The sequence below is a fragment of the Heterodontus francisci genome, chromosome 2 (assembly GCF_036365525.1).
Source record: "Heterodontus francisci isolate sHetFra1 chromosome 2, sHetFra1.hap1, whole genome shotgun sequence".
Taxonomy (NCBI): domain Eukaryota; kingdom Metazoa; phylum Chordata; class Chondrichthyes; order Heterodontiformes; family Heterodontidae; genus Heterodontus; species Heterodontus francisci.
The window spans coordinates 153,781,392-153,807,759 of NC_090372.1; the positions used below are offsets into that span (position 1 = coordinate 153,781,392).

The following is a 26,368-nucleotide window of genomic DNA, read 5'->3' on the forward strand; positions in this document are numbered from 1 at the left end:
CTTGTTGACAGAGAACTGACTAAAGTGTAAACTGAAACCCACTGGGTTACTTACTGTAATTGGATTTCCTCCTTATTGCGCACTGAAGTTTCGAGTTTGTTTTTAGAATGTTTTTAGTTTTGTATTGATAGTTTAATCTGTCCAACACTTATGTTTTCCAGTTTTTTTTTCTATTTAACGGTGTGGGCATCACTGGCTAGGACAGCATTTATTGCCCATCCCTAATTGCCCTTGAGAAGGTGGTAGTGGACTGCAGCGGTTCAAGAAGGCAGTTCATATGGGCTAGGTACACCCACAGTGCTGTTAGGAAGGGAGTTCCAGGGTTTTGACCCAGCAACAGTGAAGGAACGGCAAAATAATTCCAAGTCAGGATGGTGTGTGGCTTTGAGGGGAACTTGCAGGTGGTTTTCCCATGCATCTGCTACCCTTGTCCTTCTAGGTGGTAGAGATTGCAGGTTTGGAAGGTGCTGTCAAAGGAGCCTTTGTGCATAGCTGCAGTGCATCTTTTAGATGGTACATACTGCTGCCACTGTGCGTTGGTGGTGGATGGAGTGAATGGCACCCCATCCACAAACAATCAGGCGGGCTGCTTTGTCCTGGATGGTGTCGAGCTTCTTGAGTGTTGTTGGAGCTGCACCCGTCCAGGCAAGTGGAGATTATTCCATCACACTCCTGACTTGTGCCTTGTAGATGGTGGACAGGCTTTGGTGAGTTACTCGCCAGAGGATTCCTAGCCTCTGACCTGCTCTTGTAGCCATGGTGTTTACATGGTTGCTCCTGTTCAGTTTCTCGTCAATGATTACCCCCAGGTTGTTGATAGTGGGGGTGTCAGCGATCGTAATGCCATTGAATGTGAAGGGGAGATGGTTAGATTCTCTCTTCTTTGAGATAGTCTTTGCCTGGCACTTGTGTGGTGTGAATGTTACTTGCCACTATTCAGCCCAAACCTGGATAGTATCCAGGTCTTGCTGCATTTCTACACAGACCGCTTCAGTATCTGAGGAGTCGCGAATGGTGATGAACATTATGCAATCATCAGCGAACATCCCCACTTCTGACCTTATGATTGAAGGAAGGTCATTGATGAAGCAGCTGAAGACGGTTGGGCCTAGGACACTACCCTGAGGAACTCCCGGAGCTGAGATGATTGACCCCCAACAACAACAACCATCTTTCTTTGCGCTAGGTATGCCTCCAACCAGCAGAGAGTTTTTCCCCTGATTCCCATTGACTCAAGTTTTGCTAGGGCTCCTTGATGCCATATTCCATCAAATGCTGCCTTGATGTCAAGGGCAGTCAATCTCACCTCACCTCCGGAGTTCAGCTCTTTTGTCCAAGTTTTGACCAAGGCTGTAATGAGGTCAGGAGCTGAGTGACCCCTGGCGGAACTCAAACTGAGTGTCATTGAGCAGGTTATTGCCAAGCAAGTGCCGCCTGATGGCACTATTGATGACGCCTTCCATCACTTTACTGATGATCAAGAATACACTGAGGCAGTAATTGGCCAGGTTGGGTTTGTCCTGCTTTTTGTGTACAGGACATACCTGGGCAATTTTCCACATTGCCGGGTAGATGCCAGTGTTGTAGCTGTACTGGAACGTTTGGCTAGGGGTGCGGCAAGTTCTGAAGCACAAGTCTTCAGTACTTTTGCCAGAATGTTGTCAGGGCCCAGAGCCTTTGCAGTATCCGGTGCCTTCAGTAATTTCTTGATATCAGAAGGGGTGATTCGCATTGGCTGAAGACTGGCATCTGTGATGTTGGGGACTTCAGGAGGAGGCCGAGATGGATCATCAACTCGGCACTTCTGCCTGAAGATTGTTGCAGATGTTTCAGCCTTATCTTTTGCACTGGTTTGCTGGGCTCCCCTATTATTGAGGATGGGGATATTTGTGGGGCCACCTCCTCCAGTTGGTTGTTTAAATGTCCACCACCATTCACGACTGGATGTGGCAGGACTGCAGAGCTTAGATCTTATCCGTTGGGTTGTGGGATCACTTAGCTCTGTCTGTTGCATGCTGATTACGCTGTTTGGCACGCAAGTCCTGGGTTGTAATTTCACCATGTTGACACCTCATTTTGAGGTATGCCTGGTGCTGCACCTGGCATACCCTCCTGCCTCTTCATTGAACCAGGGTTAATCCCCTGGCTTGATGATAATGGTAGAGTGGGGTATATGCCGGGCCATGCGATTACAGATTGTGGTTGAATACAATTCTGCTGCTGATAGCCCACAGCACCTCATGGATGCCTAGTTTTAAGTTGCTAGCTCTGTTCGAAATCTATCCCATTTAGCACAGTGATAGTGCCACACAGCACAATGGAGGGCATCCTCAATGTGAAGACGGGACTTTGTCTCTACAAGGAATGTACGGTGGTCACTGCTACCACAACTGTCATGGACAGATGCATCTGCGACAGGCAGATTGATGAGGACGAGGTCAAGTATGTTTTTCCCTCCTGTTGGTTTCTTCACCACCTGCCGCAGACCCAGTCTAGCAGCAATGTCTTTAGGATTTAGCCAGCTCGGTCAGTGGTGGTGCTACTGAACCACTCTTGGGACCTTGAAGTCCCCCACCCAAAGTACATTCTGCGCCCTTGCCACCCTCAGTGCTTCCTGAAAGTGCTGTTCAACATGTACTGATGTTGGAGGAGTACTGATTCATCAGCTGAGGGGGGAGCGGAAGGTGGTAATCAGCAGGCGGTTTCCTTGCCCATGTTTGACCTGATGCCATGAGACTTCATGGGGTCCGGAGTCGACGTTGAGGACTCCCAGTGCAATTCCCTCCCCACTGTATACCTGTGCTGGGTCTATCCTGCCGATGGGACAGGCCATACCCAGGGATGGTGATGGCAGTGTCTGGGACATTGTCTGTAAAGTATGATTCCGTGTGTATGACTATGTCAGCTGTTGCTTGACTAGTCTGTCGGACAGCTCTCCTAACTTTGGCCCAAGCCCCCAGATGTTAGTAAGGAGGACCTTGCAGGGTTGACAGGGCTGGGTTTGTCGTTGTCATTTCTGGTGCCTAGGTCGATGCCAGGTGGCCCTTCCAGTTTCATTCCTTATTGCAGCTTGATATAACTGAGTGGCATAGTCATACAACACAGAAACAGACCCTTCAGCCCATCGTGTCTGTGCCGGCCATCAAGCACTTACCTATTCTAATCTCATTTTCCAGCGCTTGGCCCGTAGCCTTGTATGCTATAGCATTTCAAGTGCTCATCTAAATATTTCTTAAATGTTGTGATGGTTCCTGCCTCTACCACCTCTTCAGGCAGTACGTATCAGATTCCAACCACCCTCTGGGCTTGCTAGGCCATTTAAGAGTCAACCACATTGCTGTGGATCTGGGGTCACATGTAGGCCAGTAGATTTCCTTCCCTAAATTTAAAAAAAACATTAGTGAACCAGATGGGTTTTTACGACAATCGACAATGGTTTCATGGCCATCATTTAGACTAGCTTTTAATTCCAGATTTATTGATTGAATTCAAATTCCACCTTCTGCCGTGGTGGGATTCGAACCCATGTCCCCAGATCAATACCCTGAGTCTTTAGTGCCATTACCACTATGCCACTGCCTCCTGTCACTTGCGTGTTAGATTTTATTCAGCTACCCATATTTAGTCCTCTTTTTGTCAGCAACTTTATGTATATTAATGAGGGAGTGATTTTGATTGGTCTAGTTCTTTGAAAGTTTTCATTATTTTTTCTACAAATGAGGAGTAGCTTTTCAATCTGTATTTGGGGGACAAATCACATCCTTTTTTAAGCAGGATTGAGCGTTCCACGTGTTTTTTTTTTTTTGCCTACCAGGGTGGGGGACATCTCAAACCAGCTTGAAAGGATATTGGAGAAGGAGGGGGAGGATACAGTCATTGTGGTGCATGTTGGGACTAACAACGTGTAGGCAAGAGGTTCTGTTGGAGAGTACCAGAAACTAGGAGCTAAATCAAAGGACAGGGTTTCAAAGGTTATACTCTCTGGATTATTATTCGAGCTAAGTGAAAATTGGGATAAGTAATAAGCAGATCAGGGAGGTGAGCATGTGACTAAAGGAATGGTGTGGGAAACAGGGTTCCATTGCATGAGACACTGGCACCAGTACTGGGATAGGAAGGAACTGTACTGTGGAGATGGGCTCCACCTGAACCGGTCGGGGACCAGGGTCCTAGCAGAATGGATAAATAGTGTGGTCACAGGAACTTTAAACGAGTAAGTGGTGGGGTAGGGCTCAGATGAAAAAGGTAGTATAGATAATAGTTTGTAAACAAACAAAAGGGAAGCGAGCAAAGTTACAGTCAGAAATTGTGCTTTAGACAATACAGATAAAGGGAAAATAAAAAGATGTGAAGTTATTAAACCAGGAGACAAATAGAAAATGTGCAATTAAAACAGAGTGGGACAGGTCAGGTTATGTGGCCCAAATAAATGTTTATACAAACGCATGGAGTATAAGTAACAAATTGGATTAATTGCAAGTGCAAATTCAACTTGGATGTATGACATGGTAACATTTACTGAGACAGCTGCAAGACGGTAGGACAGGGAACTAAATATACATGGTTGAGGTCTACAGGAAAGATGAAGAAAATGGTTGGGGATTGGGAGTAACCTTCATGATTAAGGATGAAATCACTTCAATGATAGAGAATATAACCAGAGGTAAGCAGGCAGTGGAGACTGCACGCCGCTCCATCCCGCTGCTCCCGACTGCTTGCCACTCCACCCCACCATTCTCTTCTGTGCCCGTCTGCTTGCCATTCCCTCCTGCCTCGGGGAAGCAGTGGGGGAAGGAGAGGAGCGAGTGGCGAGCAGTCGGTGCGGGATGGAACAGAAGCAGTTGGGTGAAGGATGGAGCGATGAAGAGTTGGGAGTGGGATGGAGTGCAATTCGCGGGAAACTGTGGCAATTGAGGCAGCGATTGCGGGCTGGAGCTGGGAAGAGAAGTGGCGATTGTGGGACAGGGAGGGGAAGAGAATCGGCGATTGTGGGACAGGGAGGGGTAGAGAATCGGCGATTGCGGGACAGGGAGGGGAAGGGAATCGGCGATTGCGGGACAGGGAGGGGAAGGGAATCGGCGATTGCGGGACAGGGAGGGGAAGGGAATCGGCGATTGCGGGGAAGGGAATCGGTGATTGCGGGACAGGGAGGGGAAGGGAATCGGCGATTGCGGGACAGGGAGGGGAAGAGAATCGGCGATTGCGGGACAGGGAGGGGAAGAGAATCGGCGATTGCGGGACAGGGAGGGGAAGAGAATCGGCGATTGCGGGACAGGGAGGGGAAGAGAATCGGCGATTGCGGGACAGGGAGGGGAAGAGAATCGGCGATTGCGGGACAGGGAGGGGAAGAGAATCGGCGATTGCGGGACAGGGAGGGGAAGAGAATCGGCGATTGCGGGACAGGGAGGGGAAGGGAATCGGCGATTGCGGGCCGGAGCGGGGAAGGGAATCTGCGATTGCAGGACGGAGCGGGGAAGGGAAGCAGCAAATGAGGCGGCAATCATGGGAGGGTGCAGGGTACTGTTGGGGATGGAGGTGGTGATTGCGGCCATCGAGGGATGAGGCAACACTCGGACGTCATTACATGGTGTCGTCGCCATGCTCGTGTGTGGTCTCATACTGGCAAGCAAGCAAATGTTCGGACATACTGAATACGTCGGCGGTCGCTCTGTGCATGTTCTGCATTGTCAGGAGATGTTCCATTTAAGAAACGTGAGCGGGGTCAATCGGGGAATTATAGACCAGTTAGCCTAGCTTGTGTTGTGCAGTTATTACTAGAGTCTATAGTTAAGGATAGGGTGACTGAACACCTTGAACATTTTCAGCCGTTCAGAGACAGCCAGCATGGATTTGTAAAGGGTAGGTCATGGCTGACAAACTTGGTTGAATTTTTTTTGATGAGGTGACTAAAGTAGTGAACAGGGGAATGACTATGAATGCTATTTATATGGACTTCTGGAAGCCATTTCATAAATTCCCTCATAAGAAATTGTTGACTAAGGTTGAAGCTCATAGAATTGATGGCAAATTATTGACCTGATTAGGAAATTGACTGAGTGGCAGGAGACTGAGAATAGGGATATTGGGAAGGTACTCTAATTGACAGGATGTGACTAGTGATATCCCACAAGAATCTGTGTTGGGGACTGAACAATTCACTATGTTCATTCAAGACTTGAATGATGGGATAGAAAGCCACATATCCAGATTTGCCAATGAGACAAAGACAGGCAGTATTGTAAGTAGTGTAGATGGAAGCGTAACAGTTCAAAGAGATGTTGCTAAATTAAGTGAATGGGCAAAACTGTGGCAAATAGATTGCAATGTGGAAAAATGTGAGATCATCCACTTTGAACCTAAAAAGGATAGAACAGGGTACTTTCTAAATAGTGAAAAGTTAGAAGCAGTGAACATCCAAAGAGGCTTGGGGATTCATATACATAGATCATTAAAATATCATGAATGGGTACAGAAAATAATCAGAGACTGATGGAATGCTGGCCTTTATAGCTAGAGGACTAGAATTCAAGATGGTAGAAGTCATGCTTCAGCTATACAAAGCCCTGGTTAGACCACACCTGGAATACTGTGAGCAGTTCTGAGCACCACACTTTGGGAAGGATGTGTTTGCCTTGGAGGGAGTGCAGTGTACATTTACTGGAATAATACCAGGCCTCCAAGGCTTCAGCTATTAGATTAAACAAACTAGGGTTGTATTCCCTTGAAATTAGAAATTTAAGTTGATTTGATTGAAGTTTTCAAAATATTAAGGTGAACAGGTAGTTTCTCTCTACCCTCTTTTTGCTGGTTGGGGAGTGCAGGACTGAGGGGCATAGTCTAAAAATTAGAGCCAGGCCTTTCAGGAAACTTTCATGCAAAGGGTGGTAGTTTGGATCTTTCTTCTGCAAATAGCAATTGATGCTAGATCAATCGTTAAATTTAAAACTGAGATTGATAATTTTTTTGTTCACCAAAGGTATTGAGGGATATGGAGCAAAGACAGGTATATGGAGCTAGATTACAGATCAGCATGATCTCATTCAATGATAGAACAGGCTTGAGGGACTAAATGGCCTATTCCTGCTTCTATGTTCGTCCAATTTGATTATTTTGGGGGAAGTTTGAAAACAAGGTAACTGTTGAGAATCTGCTTTGTAAAAATGTGAATTGTCAGATATCTTGAGCGATATTATGTCAGGTGATTTCACCTTAGTTGTGGCAGTGTTTTTCCTCCATCCTGAAGTATCATGTTTGTTACCCAAGCGATGTCTTACAGTCTATTCCTGTTATACTTGTTTAATGCAAATTACTGGATCATTTTAATTGCATTTAAAGGGGCAGTTCCATTTTAAGGCAGTTGCTATATTCAATTTCTTTTGGGGGGATTATCAAACAACAATTGGAATTGTCAGAAGTGGGATGTATAACCAATGTAAGTTGACGACCACAAAATTAAATTGAACTTGAGAATTTTAATAAGTACGTGGTTTTAATCGGGCTTGAAAGCACTCAGTCAATGATTATTTAAAGCTGTGTCCTACTGTGCAAACTAACTGGAGATCAAATGGAGGTGGTAATGATTGCATTGAATGAAATTGAGTTGTGTCCAGGTCCCATTTGAATTAATTATTGATTCCATTTTACCCAGTCTGAGGCCCACCTGAGTTATCTAAAAGTGAAACTTTGACTACTCTAGGGTAGTTGTGTAACTTGTGACCTTGTAACACTGCAGCAACTGTGTATATATGAATTCAGGAATTGAATTAGTTGGGACCTACCAGTATGCCATAGAAAAAATATGGTAATGGCATAGACAGGATGTACCTACAGACCACAGACTACTCCAAGATAAACAAGGCACAATCTAGATCAAGGTTCAGAAAAAGTTCTAACCCAAAAGTTTCAACCAATTCTTTTATATACCCCTACATTGCCCACAAGCTAAGAGAGTAAAAAAAAAATGCCCTGATTAAAAAATATTTCCAGGATTCCATTGTCCTCTCTCTTCATTTGAAAGCAAAACATGTTGAGGAAGAAATAAAGTTGTGACATAAAACCTTCCAACGAGATCCAAACTATCAGGCTACATGTCTGGATTAAACCTTTTACAGAGTTTTGCTTTCTGTTCTTTATTGTATCCACTGTTATGTAAGGAATTTCAACAACAACAATGTGTAGCATCTTTAATGTGCTTCCAAGGAATGTTATCAGACAAATCTTGACACCGAGCCACATGAAATATTAGGGCAGATGACCAAAAGCATGTTCAAAGAGGTAGATTTCAAGGAGCATCGAAAAGGGGGAAGGAGAGGTGGAGAGGTTTGGGGAGGGAAATCTGGAGCTTGGGGCCTAGGCTGGTGAAGGCACAGACGCGAATGATGGAGTGATTAAAATCAGAGATGTTCAAGAGGCCAGGATTAGAGGAGTGCAGATATTTCAAAAGGTTGTAGGGCTGGAGGAGATGACAGAGATGGGGAGGGATGAGGCCATGGAGTGATTTGAAAACAAGGATGAGAATATTAAAATTGAGGCGTTGCCATACGGGAGCCATTGTGAGTCAGTGAGCACAGAGATGATGAGTGAATGGGATTTGGTGTAAGTTAGGACACAGGCATCAGGGTTTTTGATGAGCTCAAGTTTACGGAGGAAAGCAAGTGCGGGGCCAGTCAGGCGTGTGATGGAATAGTGAAGTCTAGAGGTAACAAAGGCATGGATGAGTGTTTCAGCAGCAGATGAACTGAGGCAGGGCAAAGATGGGCACTGTTACAGAGGTGGAAGTGGGGAGGGTACTGATGGCATGGCTAGGTGGTCAGAAGCTCATCGCAACTTTGGCAAAAGTAACCCTGAGAACAGTCAGACAGTTGCCAGGGAAATAGATGGAGTTGGTGCCTAGGGAATGAAGTTTGGAAACCGAAGACAATGGTTTCAGGCAATGAGGTGGGACTAAAATTAGAATAACACTTAACAAAAACCTTTTTTGTTACCTCTTCTCAACTCCCTCCCCTTGCATGTCATGGGGCTGGGTGGGTAGGTGGAGTGGGGATAATGGATGATGTTGAGCTTTTAGAGGAGGGTTAGGAGAGATGGACTATAAACTTGGTCAACTTGAGACTTCAAGGGGAAGTAGAGAGTGGGAGGAGTTGAGGCAGCAAATGAAGCGGGGTGAGGGGAATGCACAGGAGTCTAGTGTCAGAAGAAGTGGGTGGGGCTTAGGCATTATTAGGTGGTTGAATAGGTTGGATGGCGCAAGACCATGGAGAAATTTGTAGACATGGATACATTTTTAGACACATATGTAACACAACTAGAAGATCCACAAGAGTGTATGGCATATGCTTTTTCACTTTTTGTTTCTCTTTTCCTCTGTATGAGAAGGTTCTGAGGCCCTGCTTGCTACAAGCTTTACTATGTGGTTACTCGTGGTTATCACACTGTTGGCAATGGAGTCTTGTTATGTTAGTGTGTTGCTTCATGGAACCATCATGTTGTGCTTATATTTTAGACGATGACCTCATTGTTCATTAGCCCCCTCTATCCTAATGGTAGGCATGGAGCAGTGCTAGGGAAGGTTGTAACCAATTTCATGAACCCAAAGCTCTAACTGAGGTATATATTCTAGTTATTATGTAAAGGGTTAAAGGATAAAATATGAAACATTCCTTTGATTCCTTGTAAAAATGCCTGGAGTTCCAAGATGTTGGAAATCCAATCAATTGGGAATTTTATTTGAGCCCCCACAGCATGTTGTAACTTCACCGACAGTGTGGCAGAAATCTTGATCATGTATGTAAATGGGGGTTTCTGCTGCATTTTCAGTTATGGTGGTGAAGCAGGAGCAACTCCAAGAAAAATCCCGGCCTTTGCACTACCAACTCCTTGAGCATTCAGCAGGTTAGCCTTCATTTAGGGAAAAAAACTTACAAGATGATTACTGTAATGGTGCAGAAATTGGTTTTGTTCCAGACTATAAAAAACATATAGGGTTGAATGTTCACCTGGGGTAACTTTGGTGGATGATCAGGCGAACTTGAGCTAAAATTCAATTCCTATATTTTTATTTCTTCATGGGATTTTGAGTCTGATCATTGTTGTGATCAGTTTAAATTGCTTGACTGGTGCAGTCACTTCAAATAGAAGTATCTGGGCAAGGACTCCACACCATCTATGGCTTTAGTGTGTATTCAACTTCCTTTCCTTCACTGATTTTAATTACTTTTGAGAAAAATATACTTGCTCGTAGACAAGCTACAGGAGATGAAAGCTTTCTCAATTATTTGCAAGAGAATGTGCAAGACAGGGCAACCTGCAATGAAAAGCCTGGTTGTTTACAGATGGCAATTAATCATTTAAGGGATATGGAACTAACAAGTCTCTGTAGACTCCTTGCAGGATGATTTGCTAGTGCTATTGGGAAGGTTTTGAACTAACTTGGCAGGGGTGTAGGAACCAGGAGGAAATATCAAGGTGGACAGAATACTAGGAGAGATAGATAGCACTAGAGTATAGTAAGTTATTAGGTGGGGTCAGAGTAAGGGAGAAAGTAATAAAAATTTAAATCAGGATTAATGTGCATGTATGCAGTGCAGTTAATAAGATTGGTGAGTTACAGGCACAGATTGGCATGTGGAAATATGATACTGCCTTTATAACAGAGGCCTGGCTCAAAGAAGGACAGGACTGGGTGTTAAATATTCCTAGATACAAGGTGTTCAGGAAAGATGGAAAAGGAAGAAAAGTGGGAGGAGTGGCACTATTGATTAAGAAGAGCAGTGCAGTGCAAAGATCGAAAACGAGAGGGCACAGAATTAAAATGATTGACAAAAGAAGCAGAAGCGACAGGAGAAGAAACTTCTTCACACAGTGAGTGGTTAAGATCTGGAATGCACTGCCTGAGAGCATGGTGGAGGCAGTTTCAATCAAGGCCTTCAAAAGGGAATTAGACTGTTACCTGGAAAGGAAGAATGTGCAGGGTTACAGGGAGAAGGCAGAGGAATGGCATTAAGTGAATTGCTCATTCGGAGAGCTGGTGCCGACATCATGGGCCAAGTGGCCACCTCCTGCACTGTAACAATTCTCTGGTTATGTATATGTGCTCTGTGTCCAAATTGATCTTGTTTAAAAACTTAATCAAGTTGTGAGAAGGAGACCGAGCTAATTGGTATTTTTAGTTCTGGTGAAAGATCACAGACATGAAACATTGGGTGGAATTTTATACTCTCTCCCCTGCAGCAGGTTTGGAAGCAGGGAGAGCATGAAATGGGGTAAGATGGTGGCAGGTGGGGGTTCCTGCCACCATCCAGCCTCTGCCAACGTTTAGTGCAGTGTAGGAAGGCCTGTGACCAGCCTTCCCGTCCCGCTGTCGATTGAGGCCCTTAACTGGGCAATTAACCCCTAATTAAGGACCTCTTCTCGCTGCAGCCACAATTACCAGTGCGGCGGGCAGCCCTGTCGCCACATGGCACAAAAGAACCGTGTGGGGTGCTTTCCAGTAACGGGCATTTGGGGGCGTCCCTCATTCAAAGGCACTAAGTGCCTTAATGGGGGACCCAGTATTGGGAAGGTTGGGGGGATGCTGAGGGCCACCCACCCTGCCCTTCCTGCTGACCTCCCTCCCCTGCGAAACCCCTCCATCCCTGACCTACCTTGAGCCTGGTTCCAACGCTGCCGCTTGGTGTCTGGTGGCTGTAGCTTCTAATTGGTTGGCAGCTCTGTAAGGCCCGGACTTTCAGTGGTGGGGTGCTAAATGGTACGGATGGCTCCCCCCACTGTCCATTTAAGTGCCTTTATTGGCACTAAACTCGCGAGCCTTCTGTCCAAGAGCTGATGCCGGGATCTTGGCGTCCGTTTCCCCTGGCATCGAGATCCCCACCCCCAGCACAAAATTCCACCCATTAACTCTGTTTCTCTCTCCACAGATGCTGCCAGACCTCCTGTGTATTTCCAGCACTTTCTGTTCTTATTTCAGATTTCCAGCATCTGCAGAATGTTGCTTTTATTTTTTAGTCAGGATGTCTGCTGGTATTGTTGATTACCAGCTCTAAGCTCCAAGCCCTCATGATAGATAAATAAATACACAGATCCCTTTTGATTGTTTCACTATATAGGCAGAGGTTAATGAAAGACTCCATAAGAGTTTGGTCTCGTGCAAAACACAGATTTTGGCTCACATTAGAAGTACAATACTAGACCAAAGCAGTTGTAGCATGAAGATGTTGTATTATTGAGTTAAGTGAACTTCTGAAATACAATGAAAACTCTTGAATGTCCTCTTGCTAATTTATTTTTACACTTGATAAATCAAGTTTAGAGTTTGTAGCTAAGATTTGCAATGAGCCAGGGTGTTATTTGCCTGGCAGTCCGAGGGGTTGGAGAACTAACTCCTGTTACTTCCAGTGTGTACCTCATCAGTGCCTCATTGTCCACCCTCAGGCCTTTATACCGCACAACTTCCTGTATATGCATTTATACTGCCGTTTTATCAAGAGTGTGGGCTTGCCTATGGAACCAGACCATTGTGTTAAGCATAAGATAAAGAATTTGAAGTTGATCCAAAATGTAATAGCTTCATTCTGGAAGAAAGCTTCCTGTGTGTGGCAATGATGTTATACACAACATTTGCCATCTGTTCACTGTAAACCACACTCGTCGAAGGAGATCATGACTCATTTTCAGTTAAGATAGTAAATTAGTATTATTTCATATGAAGGGATGCATTCTTGCATTCGTCCTGATAAGTGCAAGATGCAAAGCTGCGACAGTATGTCTTTTTTTTTCAGCAGTACTCAAGTTCTGTACTACCAAGTGACTATATGCATTTAATTGCTTAATTTTCTACCAGTGACAAATTAACATGGGGAAATCTAGATAAAGCCAGTTTCTGGATGGGTTGTAACTATGTGCCTTTTTTGTATTATTCATTTCAGAAATGCCATTTCACTCCAAATTGGGCAATTCAAGAAAAACAACTTCCATTTATATAGTGTCTTTAATATAAAGAACATCTCATCGTACTTCACAGATAGATGCAAGAGAAACAGGCACTGAACCAAGGAGGGAGAACCTAGAAGTAGTAGCAAAGGATTAATCAAAGATTTAGGTTTTTAGAAGGTTCTTAAAGGAGAGGAGAAAATAGTACATTTGTTTAGGGAGGTAATTCCAGAAAGTAGGTCCCTGGTGGCTGAAGGCTCTGGCATCAACGGTGGGATGAAGGGAGGGGAAGATGCACAAAAGGTCAAAGTCAGAAGGAGGTGTTGATGGAGTGGGGAATATTGGGCTGTAGGAGATTGAAGAAATAGCCTGGGTGAGGTGGTGCTGTGCCAGAAAGGTTCCTGGGGAGTGGCAAAGTTGGCTTCAGTGGCCTTCTGTTTCCCACACTTGAATAGCCTATCAACACTGGCTGCCTAGGCTCACACATAAGAATATTCACCTGAGTGAGGTATCAGAGGATGCTGTGGAACTGAACCTAAACAAAGAACCAGTGCTTTCAGATGAGAAGAGGAAAGAGAAATTGGAGAACAAAGGGCAAAAACTTTATTCTCATGGCCTTACTTTTAAGAATATATATAACTTAAAATAAGACTTTGAGGAAGAAGCATTCATCCTTCTTGTATTCTGAAGTCACCTGAATAACAGGAGCTCAAAGCCAGTACATTCTGAATGGTTGCTATCGGGAGCACTGTTTATAATAAATAACTGGCCCTTTTTCTGTACTTGGAGGCTTTGTATAGAATAACCAATCACATTTGACCTATTTTGCAGGTATGCTGTTTGGCAATAGTGAGCCTCATGATTCTTTACTTTTGCAGAAAAGCAGTTTACAATTTATATTACAACTGTAATGATGCAAACCTTTGAATACACTATTGCCCAGCAGTCTCTAGTTTGTCAGAACATCCACCGCAGTGAAACTCCTTGCTTCAGTTGATTCCAACGATCAGTCACTCCACAGCATGTGAAACAATGATGGTGTCAACTGTGACTCCGTTGCTAGCACTGTTGCCTCTGAGTTAGAAGGTTCTGGGTTCAAGTCCCACTCCAGGACCTGAGAACAAAATAAAAATCAAGGCTAACACTCCAGTGCAGTACTGAGGGTGTGCTGCAGTGTTGGAGGTGCCATTTTTTGAATGAGCTGTTAAACCAAGACCCCATCTGCCCTCTCAAGTGGACATAAAACATCCTATGGCACTATTGCAGAGAAGAGCAGGGGAGTTATCCCTGGTGTCCTGGCCAAAACTTATCCATCAATCAACATCACAAAAACTATCTGTTCGTGATCACATCACTATTTGTGGGTGTTTGCTGTGCACAAATTGACTGTCACGTTTCCTACATTACAGGTAGATAAGGTGGTTAGGAAGGCATATGGAATACTTGCCTTTATTAGCCAAGGCATAGATTATAATAGGGAAGTTATGATGGAGCTGTATAAAAGCTAGTTAGGCCACAGCACTGTGTACAATTCTGGTCGCCACACTATAGGAAGGATGTGATTGCACTGGAGAGGGTGCAGAGGAGATTCACCAGGATGTTGCCTGAGCTGGAACATTTCAGCTATGAAGAGAGACTGGATAGGCTAAGGTTGTTTTCCTTAGAGCAGTGAAGGCTGAGGGGGGGACATGATTGAGGTATGCAAAATTATGAGGGGCATAAATAGGGTAGATAGGAAGAAACTTTTTCCCCTAGCGGAGGTGTCAATAACCAGGGGGCATAGATTTAAGGTAAGGGGCAGGAGGTTTAGAGGGATTTGAGGGAAAAATATTTCACCCAGAGGGTGGTTGGAATCTGGAACACACTGCCTGAAGAGGTGGTAGAGGCAGGAACCCTCACAACATTTCATAAGTATTTAGATGAGCACTTGAAACGCCATAACATACAAGGCTGTGGGTCAGATGCTGGAAAATGGGATTAGAATAGATGGGCTTGATGGCCGGCACGGACATGGTGGGCCGAAGGGCCTGTTTCTGTGCTGTATAACTCTATGACAACAGTAACTACACTTCAATAGTACTTGAGCTGTAAAGTGCTTTGAGATGTCCGGTGGTCATGAAAGGCTATATGAATGCAAGTCTTTTATCACTGAGTTTACAGGCATACTGCTTTATTAAGTAAATAATAGCTCATACTTGCAGCAACAATGTGCACTTATATAGCACCTTAACGTAAAACAAGTCCCATGATTTTTTCAGAGTTAGGGCATTAGCTAGGTAAACTAGCCACAGTGGAAGAGTAAGGAGAGGTCACTAAAAGCTTTGCCAAAGAGATGGCTTTGAGGTGGTTCTTGAAAGTGGAGAGCAAAATAGAAAATTGGAAGAGATTACAGTGGGAGTTCCAGAGACTGGGGTCAAGGCAGTGGCGAGCAAACACTCCGACAACTGCATGATCTCATTTGTACTTTACACCATTCCACTTATGTTGACAATTTATGCAAGTGTGGAACGAATCTGACTGTAATCTGCAAATACATCAGTAGACTGATAGTGATACATTCAGTCCTGGAATTTTACCATATGGATGCATGAAGAATGGGAGGCAGAGTAAAATGCAGCACACTGGAGTACAAACACATGGCTGAACTGAGCTGTTTGGCTGTTAAGCTGAAAGCAGAAGCAAGCTAAAGAAAGTCAAATGTGGAGGCTCCGCTGAATCTCCTGATGGCCAACCAAGAGCAATAAATGTGGCAGCCTGAGGTTAGATACTTGACCTGCTAAGACCTGGGAAAAAGAAAAGATAAAGGAAAAAGAAAAATTGCTTGCTCAACTAGAAGGGTCCATACTCTCAAAATTGAAACGAAAGTGCAAAGTTAAAATAAATCCTATATTGACTACACATGATTCAATGACTTTGATTGAGAACTTGGCCAAAGATCTGAGACATGGATTAATCTTTAGTAATGGGATAATGGTCAACATGCTAAAGCCTCTACCACCATCGTCACCTGTTGCTGCTTTTATTACAGAGCCATCACCATTGTAGTCTTCTCTTCTGTGGCTAGCAGCACATGAGGCAGTCCGGTTCTTCCACTGATTGATTGATTTTCTAACTAGCAGATCATGCTGTGCCATAATAAAAACTTTTTTATATGTGACTGGGCCATTAGCCTGGCTGTGGTAAATGTAAAATGTGGAATTAATAAAAAGATCATTCTTGTGCTACCCTATACCAATTGACATTGTGTTTACTGGTTACCACGAGGGAACATTTAGAGTTAGCACTGTCTCAACAATCCTATGGCAGAGATCATGTAAAGGAAAGTGTTCCTTTAAAGCTATACTAAGTAATGAAAAGGCATAAACCTTGGGAATAAAACAAATACATTGTCATAGGAGAAATGATGAGGATGATGTCACACAAGAGATTTCTTGATTTTAAAACTGCATTGGTCTTTCAATAGAAACCTCTCGTGTTTGAGTGAGCTGGCTTATTTATGATGAGCTGCAGTGACATCTTTATAAATTAAAAGAAGACAAATTTTGCTGTAGTTCTAGCCATTTTAATCTTTCTAGCTTCAAATCAGGGTGTAAATTATAAACTCTGGGAAGAATCAAAAAGCATGACTTTAGTTCACCATTGCACCATATCATAAAGCTGAACAGGACATTTTAAGTAATATCCAGTTGCATTCTTGACAGTGACATGAAAATTCTGCATATATACACTAGATGGTGCTTTATACCCTTAGGTGCTATCATTGCCTTTTAAAACTAGTGTATCATGTGCAAACCTGTGAGTATTATCCCTGGGGTGCTGTATGGGAACCATACAGGTTTTGCAGGTCCCTTCAATCTGTAAGTTATTTTTGAAGTTATCAGCTTTTTTGAGTCAGCTTTTGCTTTCTGTCCCTGCCGCAGCACTGAAACAGGACTAACCAAAGTCACAAATGGCATCCTTTGTGATCGTGGTGCATTATCTTTCCTTGACCTCCCTGCAGCCTTTAACATGATCAAACACACCATCCCTGCAACATCTTTCCTCCATTGTCCAATGCAATGGGAATGCCCTCACTTGATTCTATTTTACCTATCCAATCATAGCTAAAGCATCTCTTACCATCTCGACATTGTTACCCCTGGAATTTCCCAAGGATCCATCCTTGGCCCCTTCCTCTTCTTATCTAGATCATCTACAGACCTGAGGTCAGCTTCCACATGTGTGCTGACAACATTTGGCTATCTCTCTCCACCATGTGTCTCAGCCCCATATAAAAGAGTGAAACTATTATCTTCAGTCTGTGCTACAAACGCATATCCTCACCACAGATTCCATTCCCCTCCTAGCCATTGTCTTGGGCTGCTCTAGATTATTCACAATCTCAATGTCTTGTTTCATCCTGAGCCTATCCCATATCCTCCATCACAAAGACTGCTTACAAGATTGTGACAGGCTTAGGTAAGTTAGACAAGGAAAACTGTTCCCATTAACTGATGGTATGAGGACTAGGGGACACAGATTGAAGGGTTTGGGTAAGAGGTGCAGAGGGAATGTGAGGAAGAACTTTTTTTACACAGCAAGTGGTAATGACCTGGCACTCGTGGCCCACAAAGGTGGTAGAAGTGGAGACAATGATTTCAAAAGGAATTGGATGGGAACTTGACGAAAATAAACTTGCAAGGATGCGGGAAGTGGGACTGACTGGATTGCTCCACAGAGAGCTAGTGTGGATGCAATGGGCCAAATGGCCTCCTATGCTGTATATGATTCTCTGTTATCCACTTCAAAAACAACCCTGCCTTAGCAAATCTGATGCCAAAACTTTCAACCATGCATTTGTTATCTCCAGACTCAACTATTCCAAAGTATTCCTGGCCAACCTCTGATCCTTCACCCTCCGTATTTATTCAATTTATCCAAAACTCTGCCACCCTTCTCCTCTCCTGCACCAGGTCCCCCCTCACCCATTACCCCATGCTGTTTAACCTGTATTGCCACCGTGTCATCAAACCCCTCAAGATTTTAAATTCTCAACCTTGCATGCATTTCAATTCCTTCATGGCCTCCCTATCTCTGTACCCTCTTCCACCCCTTCAATATTGCCACTTTGTGCATCCATCCCCCCCTCCTCCCTGTCCAATTCCAGTTTTATTGGCTGAGGGTTTAAACCTTTTAATCCCTGGAATTCCCTCACAAACCCCCTTTGCCTTGCCACCCCATTCTGCTCCTTTTAGGCCCCACTTCAAAACCCATCTCTTAATCATATTGGTTTTAGTAATATTGATGGTGGCTTGGAAAAAATGGGCCCTCTGCCCCCTCAATCTGTACTTGGTTAGTGCAAGACCAAAAAGAGGAAAGGGTGAAAAGAACAGAATAAGAATCTTAACAAAATAAACCATTAACATCTGGTACGTGGGGGTGGGGTGCGGGAGTTACTGGCCATTCAGGTATTTTGATTTTCCCTTACCATTTTGACTTCACGAATTCAATATATAGCGTATAGTTTTGTGTAATAAATAGTTTTAAAAAATTTTGGATGCATCATTCTGGAGCCCGAGAGCAACATTTTAGCTCTTGAAAGAAAATGGGCTGTATTTTTAGGCCCTGAGGGGGTGTGCACAGAAGCGGCAGGTAGTCAATTGAGCTCGTTAAAGGCCATTTAAGGCCGATTGTCAGAGGCCGACTGGAATCTTCCAGTCTCTGGAGATGTCGGGGAACAGCCCAACTACTTGGAGGCAAATTCCCAGCAGCAGACCTGGTAACCAGTGTTCCAGGTAGACTTTGAGGCCCTCCCTGTCTGCCTGGCTTCAGCTGCAGCCCCACAGTGGTAGCCCAGCTAATGCTATTTTTTATTTAAAAGTTAAGAAAGTTGGAGTGATAGCATCTCCATCTTGCAGTGCCCTCTCTCTCTCGCTCGCTCTCTCTCAACCTGAAAAGGCAGCCTGCTGCTGCTTCCAGGCTGGAGGGTCTCGTATTGGCCCTCCAGCTTTAAGACCTCACCCACTGTCTTTAAATGGACAACAGCCCCGCCCTCTGGCCATTAGTTGACTGATTCGGGGAAAATCACAGCCAATGACTATTTCCCACGCAGTGCAGGCTTCTGATCCACATTTGACCCTGACGTCAGCGTCCTGAAGCCCGTGGGGAAAATTCTGCCCAATGTGTTTACAAATTCAGTTTTTATTGTACTGTTAGAGGGTTGGATCTCTGCTACTAGCTCATGAGAGACTGAAAGTGGATAGATAACTGTCTGAGGTGGATAATGCTATATTGATTTTTGTTTATTTGAAAAATCACAGCTGATTAAATACTCCATGGAATACTTCAGGATCATGGAAGTATCACCAGTGAAATACAACTAGTAAGACCTGAATGGAGGGCATTGTTTTGGGTTCATATCTCAGCAGATTTTGCTCTGATGGATTTGATAGTTAGCGAGATGTTTACCTTCTTGGAAGCTTTACCTGTCGTTATTCACCTCCATCTATACACTGTTCAGTAAAAAGATCACGCCAGATTGGATAAATGACCTTTCCTCCTTCCATATTTAGGGTAGAAGTTACAATTGAAAGGGAGCTCACGTTTGAATGCCTGGCATGCTGGGACTACATTCCTGTATGAGCCATTTTTACATGGGCATTAACTAATTTGATTTCAGTGTTTTATTGTCTGCCTAAAAATAGCACACACATGGAGACACATTCAACCTGGCTACTATACAATGCACTACTGCCACCATTCCTCTGAGCCTCAGGGTTTTCTTCTCGTTCAAATCAAAGTAGATCCTGCAAGATGCAGTTCAGCGGCGCCCACATCCCATGAAAGAATAAAAAAAAAAGGATTTTGATTATCACTTGGCTGTTTATTTCTATCTCTGTGGGTTTTTCTTCAACAACTTGCCTGTAATATAAAAAAAAATTATTTTAAGTATGTTCAGGAACAGTTGATTATGTTGATATGACAGTTTAAGAAAAATCACCCAGTAATTTAAAGCTGAAGCATTACTGAGCTGATTGATGGGCATTTTGGGATTGGGTGACACAGTGGGTTAACACACGGGCTTCACACCTCTTCCCTTGGGTTTGCTTGCAACTCAAATGATAGTTGCCAGGACCCTAAAAGAAATTAGTTTCAGACAGTAATTCTTAATTGGTGCAAATTCACATAAAAAAACTTCCCATAATTTTCCACCAAACTGAGGCATCAAAGTTGACTAGTACGGAAATGGAAAATTCACGTTGATGTGATAAAGGGTTGACTTCTGAGGCTGAGATTAAAGTGTGTTGTTGGCACGGAGAAGGGATGATTTAACCTGTATATGACCAAAACTATCCTTAATTGATGAATATAATGTTAATAATGGCCAAGGACATCTAAACTAGATTGGTCTTTATATCTCCATCAAAGTTCAACTTGCAGGATGTATTTTTGTCTGAATTTACATTTTGCTTTTTCTCCTGCATAGATCTTGTCATTTCTGGCCTTTGTTCTGGAGGAGGTAGTCGAGAACTGCATGAACTGTCATGCACTTTACTTCTTCGAGTTTGTCAGCTGCAGTGCCTTCTTACTGACTTTTTTCCTGCTAATCATACTGACTACTCCTCTGAAAAGGAAAGTGAACCGGGTCAACTGGACGCAAGTGGTAAGAACAATCATTTGAATTATTAATAACGCTTAGGGTTATCTGTAGTTTTACATTCCATAGTGCTGGATATCGATTCCTTTACTCTTTCCATCTAAGATTCTGTTTTACCATGCCTTACCAGAGTTGGTCAAATTCAAGCTGACCCCAATAATTGCATAAACAGCATTTCAGCCACACTTATGTCAAATTCATTTCACTCCTCATGATATCAAGTAATGGCCGAGCACACTTAATATGGCAAAGGCTATGGGCCATGACAACATCCTGGCTGTAGTGATGAAGACTTGTGCTCTAGAACTAGCTGTTCCAATACAGCAACAACAGAGCTACTCAACAAAGTTGAAAATTATCCACTTAGAGTCCACAAAAGGCAGGACAAATCCAATCCGGCTAATTATCGCCTCATAGTCTACTCGCAATCATCAGGAAAGTATGGAACATGTCATTGACATCCTATCAAGCGGCACTTGCTCATCAATAACCTGCCACCAGTGCACAGTTTAGGTTCCACCAGACCACATTGCAGCCTTGGTCTAAACATGAATTCCAGGGGTGGGAGTGGTGCCCTTGGCATTAAGGCAGCATTTGACCAAGTGTGCACCAAGGAGCCCTAGTAAAATTGAAGTCACTGGGAATCGGGGGAAAACTGTTCAGTGGTTGGAGTCATACCTAGCACAAAGAAAAGTGGTTGTTGGAGGCCAACCATCTCAGCCCCAGGATATCATTGCAGAGTTCCTCAGGGTAGTGTCCCAGGCCCAACCATATTCAACTGCTTCATCGATGACCTTCCTTCTATCACAAGGTCAGAGGTTGGGATGTTCTCTGATAATTGCATAGTATTCAGTACCATTTGCAGCTCCTCAGATGATGGAGCAGTCCTTGCCCACATGCAACAAGACCTGGACAAAATCCTGGCTTGGGCTGATAATTGGCAACTAACCATGATGCCACAAAAGTGTCAGGCAATGACTGTTTCCAACAAGAGAGAGTCTAACCATCTCCCCATGACATTCAACAATATTACCAACATTGAATTCCCCACCAACATCCTGGGGTTACCCTTGACCAGAATCTTAACTGGTGTAGCCACTTGTGGCTAGAACAGCAGGTCAAAGGCTGGGAATTCTGCAGTGAGTGACTCACCTTCTGACTCCCCAAATCCTTTCCACCGCCTACAAGGCACAAGTCAGGAGTGTGATGGAATACTCTCCACTTGCCTGGATGAATGCAGATGCAACTCAAAGCTCAGTGCTATTCAGGACAGTGCAGCCTACTTGATCAGCGACCGCCTTAAATGTTTGCTGCTTCCATCACTGGCACAACATGGCTGCAGTATGTACCATCTACAAGATGCACTGCAGCAACTCGCCAAGATGTCTTCGATAGCACCTCACAAACCTGCGACCTTTGCCTCCTAGAAGGACAAGGGCAGCAGGCACATGGGAACATTACCATCTGCAAGTTCACCTCTAAGTCACACACCACCCTGACTTGGAACTATATCACTGTTCCTTCATTGCCACTGGGTCAAAATCCTGGAACATTCTACCTAACAACACTGTGGTGTTCCCACACCACATGGACTGCAGTGGTTCATCACCTTCTCAAGAACAGTTAGGAATGGACAATAAATGCCGGCCTTGCCAGCAACACTCGCATCCCATGAATGAATAAAAAAGTTAGCTTGGTGGAACTAGAGGCTAGGAGGAAATACCTGGCTATCAAGTTTTGTCCCTGATTAGTGTTGTCATCAATCTGGATTTCGACTAACCAGTTTGTTTTTGAGCAAACTACCTTTTTTACTTTTAATATAATCTGGCAGCTAAAGTCTGGCTTTCTGAGTTTTTATCTGGGATTTTGTTTTTGTTTTTTTCACTTATGGTGCATGATTTGCAGTAAAATATCAAAACTGGAGCAATTCAAGTTACTCCAGTAACTGCAAAATCAGCCTTGAAATTAAGTTTGGTATTATCAATAAAGAGGAATCTGCGAGAAACCAGAACTCCTACAACAGCGAGAGACTGCATTTAAATAAATGTACGCACTGCATAGTAGATTGTCACGGTCACAGAATAGTCAGATTAATTTATCTTAATCCAAATTTGGTGGAAGGCATATCATCACTACCATCCCCCGCCCCCATATATTTAGATTTGTCGAAAAGTGGTAACCCTGTTCCACATTCACAGGAATCTAAGTCTGGAAGCAGGAAAATGTCAGTGATTTATCCTTCCAGAGATTATGTATAGTTTGCTGTATCATGGACTGAATCCATTTACTGCCCTGAGGAAATGTCCTTTAAACTTGCTGCTTGGCCCCCAAAAGGTAAATTAAACAAACCTTCACGACATCTATCTATTCTTACATTTTACATTGTTCATTCTTGATCAGTTGCCTCCTTTACAATGACATATCTGTAGTTCCATCAGTGCAGGAACAATCCACTTAACATTGCATCATGGTTAGTTGTATTGGTTAGCCTTCAATTCCATTCATAACAGCCTTCATTCAGCCATTTTTAAAATGTGTTTAGATTAGCAGTACTTTAACTGGAAGTCATTTCCACATATCCAGAACTCAGTGGGAAACAGGAAGGGAATTCTTCTAATCTCAGTTCTTATTCAAAGCTTGTTAATTTTACAGCACCTGTATAATATAGGGGTGCTTCCACTGGAAGTGTTTCTGTAATACCATGAGGCGGTTGGTTTTGAAATTCTTTCCATTTGCATTCAGAATATCAGAACGCTGACAGCCACATGTTGGATTTGTGACTTCTGGTAGTGGACCTTTCTTTTATTTCCCCAAAAGAGGAAGAATATCTGAACAGAGCTGTGATGCAAAAAAAAAACACACACTGCTGACTTGTACTGATGGGCTAAGGAAAACTTGTAGGCAGCAATGTCCGGCACCACTGGAAGCACCAATATAGGTTTGCTTCTGCAGGTTTGTCAGAAACCCACTTGATGAAATCAGTCTTGGTGCCACTCGAGGATGCTGTATCACCATGTTTATATTATAGTGCCATCTTCAAATATAGCGGAGGCCTTTGGAATAATTTTATTTACTTATTTTACAAAAGGTAATTTCAGCTTGCACATTAACAATTAAGCAAAAAAAAACATTCATCAGTCCCTCAAGGAATATGGCAGGAACTTGTAACCAAAATAAAACTGTAAGAAAATAGGATTTCAATTTATTGGGAGAGGACTGAAGTCAAAAAAATGAAAGTTCATTTCTGGGCTGCAGTTAATTTCCTCTGGTGTTTTATATTCTGCATTAAAAGCTAAACTAGTATCTTGTTGCAGATTTAGGTTAATAGAGAGCCTGTTATGAGGCAGAGCATTAAACAAATTAAATACTATCTGTGGAATTTCACAGTAATGTGTTGGGAATGACTGTGGTAAGTATGTAACAGCTGTTGAGACTAGGCCAAATGAATGAATGATTTTCCAAATGGATTACAGATTTGTATAAAGCAGCGATGGTAAAGGAATCTTTCTCTTCTCGTTTGTTCTCTTTTTCAACATTTGCTTCCAGATGCAGAGAATGAGAGCAATGTCCTCTTATAATCTGAACTATGGATTTGCTCTTCTTGAAAATAAATGGCTTAGTTAAAAGTCATTATTAGTTAGTACCAGATTTCAGAGAAATTGAATCCAAGAAAATGTTTATTATTAAAGGGGAACATTATTAAGAAATCCTTTCTTGTAAGGCACCCCTCCCCCATTACACGTATTTATTTTAAGACATCATTAGTCATCTGTCCTGCATATGATGTGTTTAAAAATAGATATTCACCATGGCAGTTCCTCTGTTTTCCTTTTCTCTTTCTGTCAGTTTTTGTGCTTATGCTGGACCTATTACACACTAATCCCTTTTTTGTTCATTCATGGGATCAGAGTGTCGCTGGCAAAGCCAGCATTTATTTGTCCATCCCTAATTGCCCTTGAGAAGGTGGTGGTGAGCCGCTGCGTGGAACCGCTGCAGTCCATGTGGGGTAGGTACACCCACAGTGCTGTTAGGAAGGGAGTTCCAGGATTTTGACCCAGTGACAGTGAAGGAACAGCGATTTATTTCCAAGTCAGGATGGTGTGTGGCTTGGAGGGGAACTTGCAGATGGTGGTGTTCCCATGTGTCTGCTGCCCAAATTCTTCTAGGTGGTAGAGGTTGTGGGTTTCAAAGGTGCAGTCAAAGGAGTCTTGGCGATTTGCTGCAGTGCATCTTGTAGATTGTACACATTGCAACCACTGCACGCCTGTGGTGGAGCAAGTGGATCTTTAATGCCATGGATGGGGCTGCCATTCAAGCAAGGTGCTTTGTCCTGAATGGTATTGAACTTCTTGAGTGTTGTTGGAGCTGCACTCATAGAGTCATAATAGCACAGAAGGAGGCCATTTGTTCCATCGAGTCCACGTGGAGCAATGCAGTCAGTCCCATTCCCCCGCTCTATCACTGTAGCCCTGCAAGTTTATTTCCCTCAAGTGCCCATCCAGTTGCCTTTTGAAATCATTGGCTGGGATTTTGTGGGAATCAGCGAGGAAGGGAAGGTGAGGCTGGAAGCAGGTGGCGCTGATGCTCCCATTCCAATCCCCAATCTCACCAAAATCTTGCACTGGCTGATCAATTAATCACCGGCAGGCGGGAGCGGCCAATGATTGGAAGCTCAATTTGGACTACGGCAGTGGCTGCGTCATCAGCTGATGCCAATCTTTAAAGGGATGCCTGCACTGGAATGCAGCCAAAGACCTCCTTCAGTTGTGCTTTAGTCATCCTCTCAAGACCTCTAGCCAGCAGTGCAGTCCTGCCAGTGCGAGGAAACCAGGAGGTCAGTGAGGCAGACATAGTGAAGGCCAGCAGGGAGAGGTGCAATCTTTGGCAACACTGACGCTCCAACATCTGGAGGTAGCTCATCTTCTGTCTGTACACTCTTGTTACAGGTACCACCTTCTCCGCGCTGGTGCCTGCTCGTCATCTCCTCTGCTGCATTCCCCATCCCAAAGTTGCCTGTGCAGGTGGTCAAGAGGTTGCTGCTGTCCAGATCCCTGTGGCTGCACCTCCCTCCCTCTTAGGTTCTGCTCCTCGCTGGAGGACCTGCCTTCTGAGTGGACAATGCAGGTGGACACTGCCGATCTGAAGGGTCACTCTGCCAGATGCTTCCTCCAAACACCCACCCCACTCCCTCTGAGCCCCCTCAATGTGCTCACGTGCCATCTGCCAGATGATGCAATGGAGGCTCAACCCCAAAGTCCTGGCATCTGAACTCCCCCCTCCTCGATGCAAACTGCTCTGGCAACGCTGCCACAGCCTTCCTGTGAAGGCACACTGCCTCATCCTACAGCTGCCAAATTCCGCAATGATCTCAGCTGCCACCCCAATACGCCTGCTGGGGTTCTGACGTCTCATGGCTCCTGTGCACTTTCCAGAAAATTCGAACTAGCCCATAAAATATCATTCAGTTACAACTTTAATGACCTTAACCACCTCTTAATTGGCGTATTCCTAAAAGCGCCCACCATTCACAGTTGTCTTGCTTTCCACCGCTCGTAAAATCTGGACTCGGCATGATGATGTCGGACATCAGTGCCATTGCCATCCTGCGTGACTTTTCAGCCCACCGCCCCCCCACCCCACCTCTGGGGCTGGAAACTCCCAGCCATTGATCATCTCCATTCCCACTATCCTTGTAGGCAGAGTTCCAGGTCTTTCCCACTCGCTGCATTTAAAAAAGTTCTTCCTTACATCCCCTCTGTAACCCTTGCCCAAAACCTTAAATCTGTGTCCACTAGTCTTTGTACC

At 44.0% G+C, this 26,368-nt stretch overlaps 1 protein-coding gene across 2 annotated transcripts in view; it reads left to right on the top strand.

The window, feature by feature from the left end:
- Positions 1-26,368, top strand: part of cmtm6 (CKLF-like MARVEL transmembrane domain containing 6) — a 109,217-nt gene that overhangs the window by 41,775 nt on the left and 41,074 nt on the right. For both annotated transcript variants that reach the window (XM_068012129.1, XM_068012139.1), the window contains exon 3: positions 20,393-20,569. In XM_068012129.1, coding sequence (XP_067868230.1) covers positions 20,393-20,569 — 177 coding nt within the window. The remainder of the gene's footprint in view (positions 1-20,392; positions 20,570-26,368) is intronic.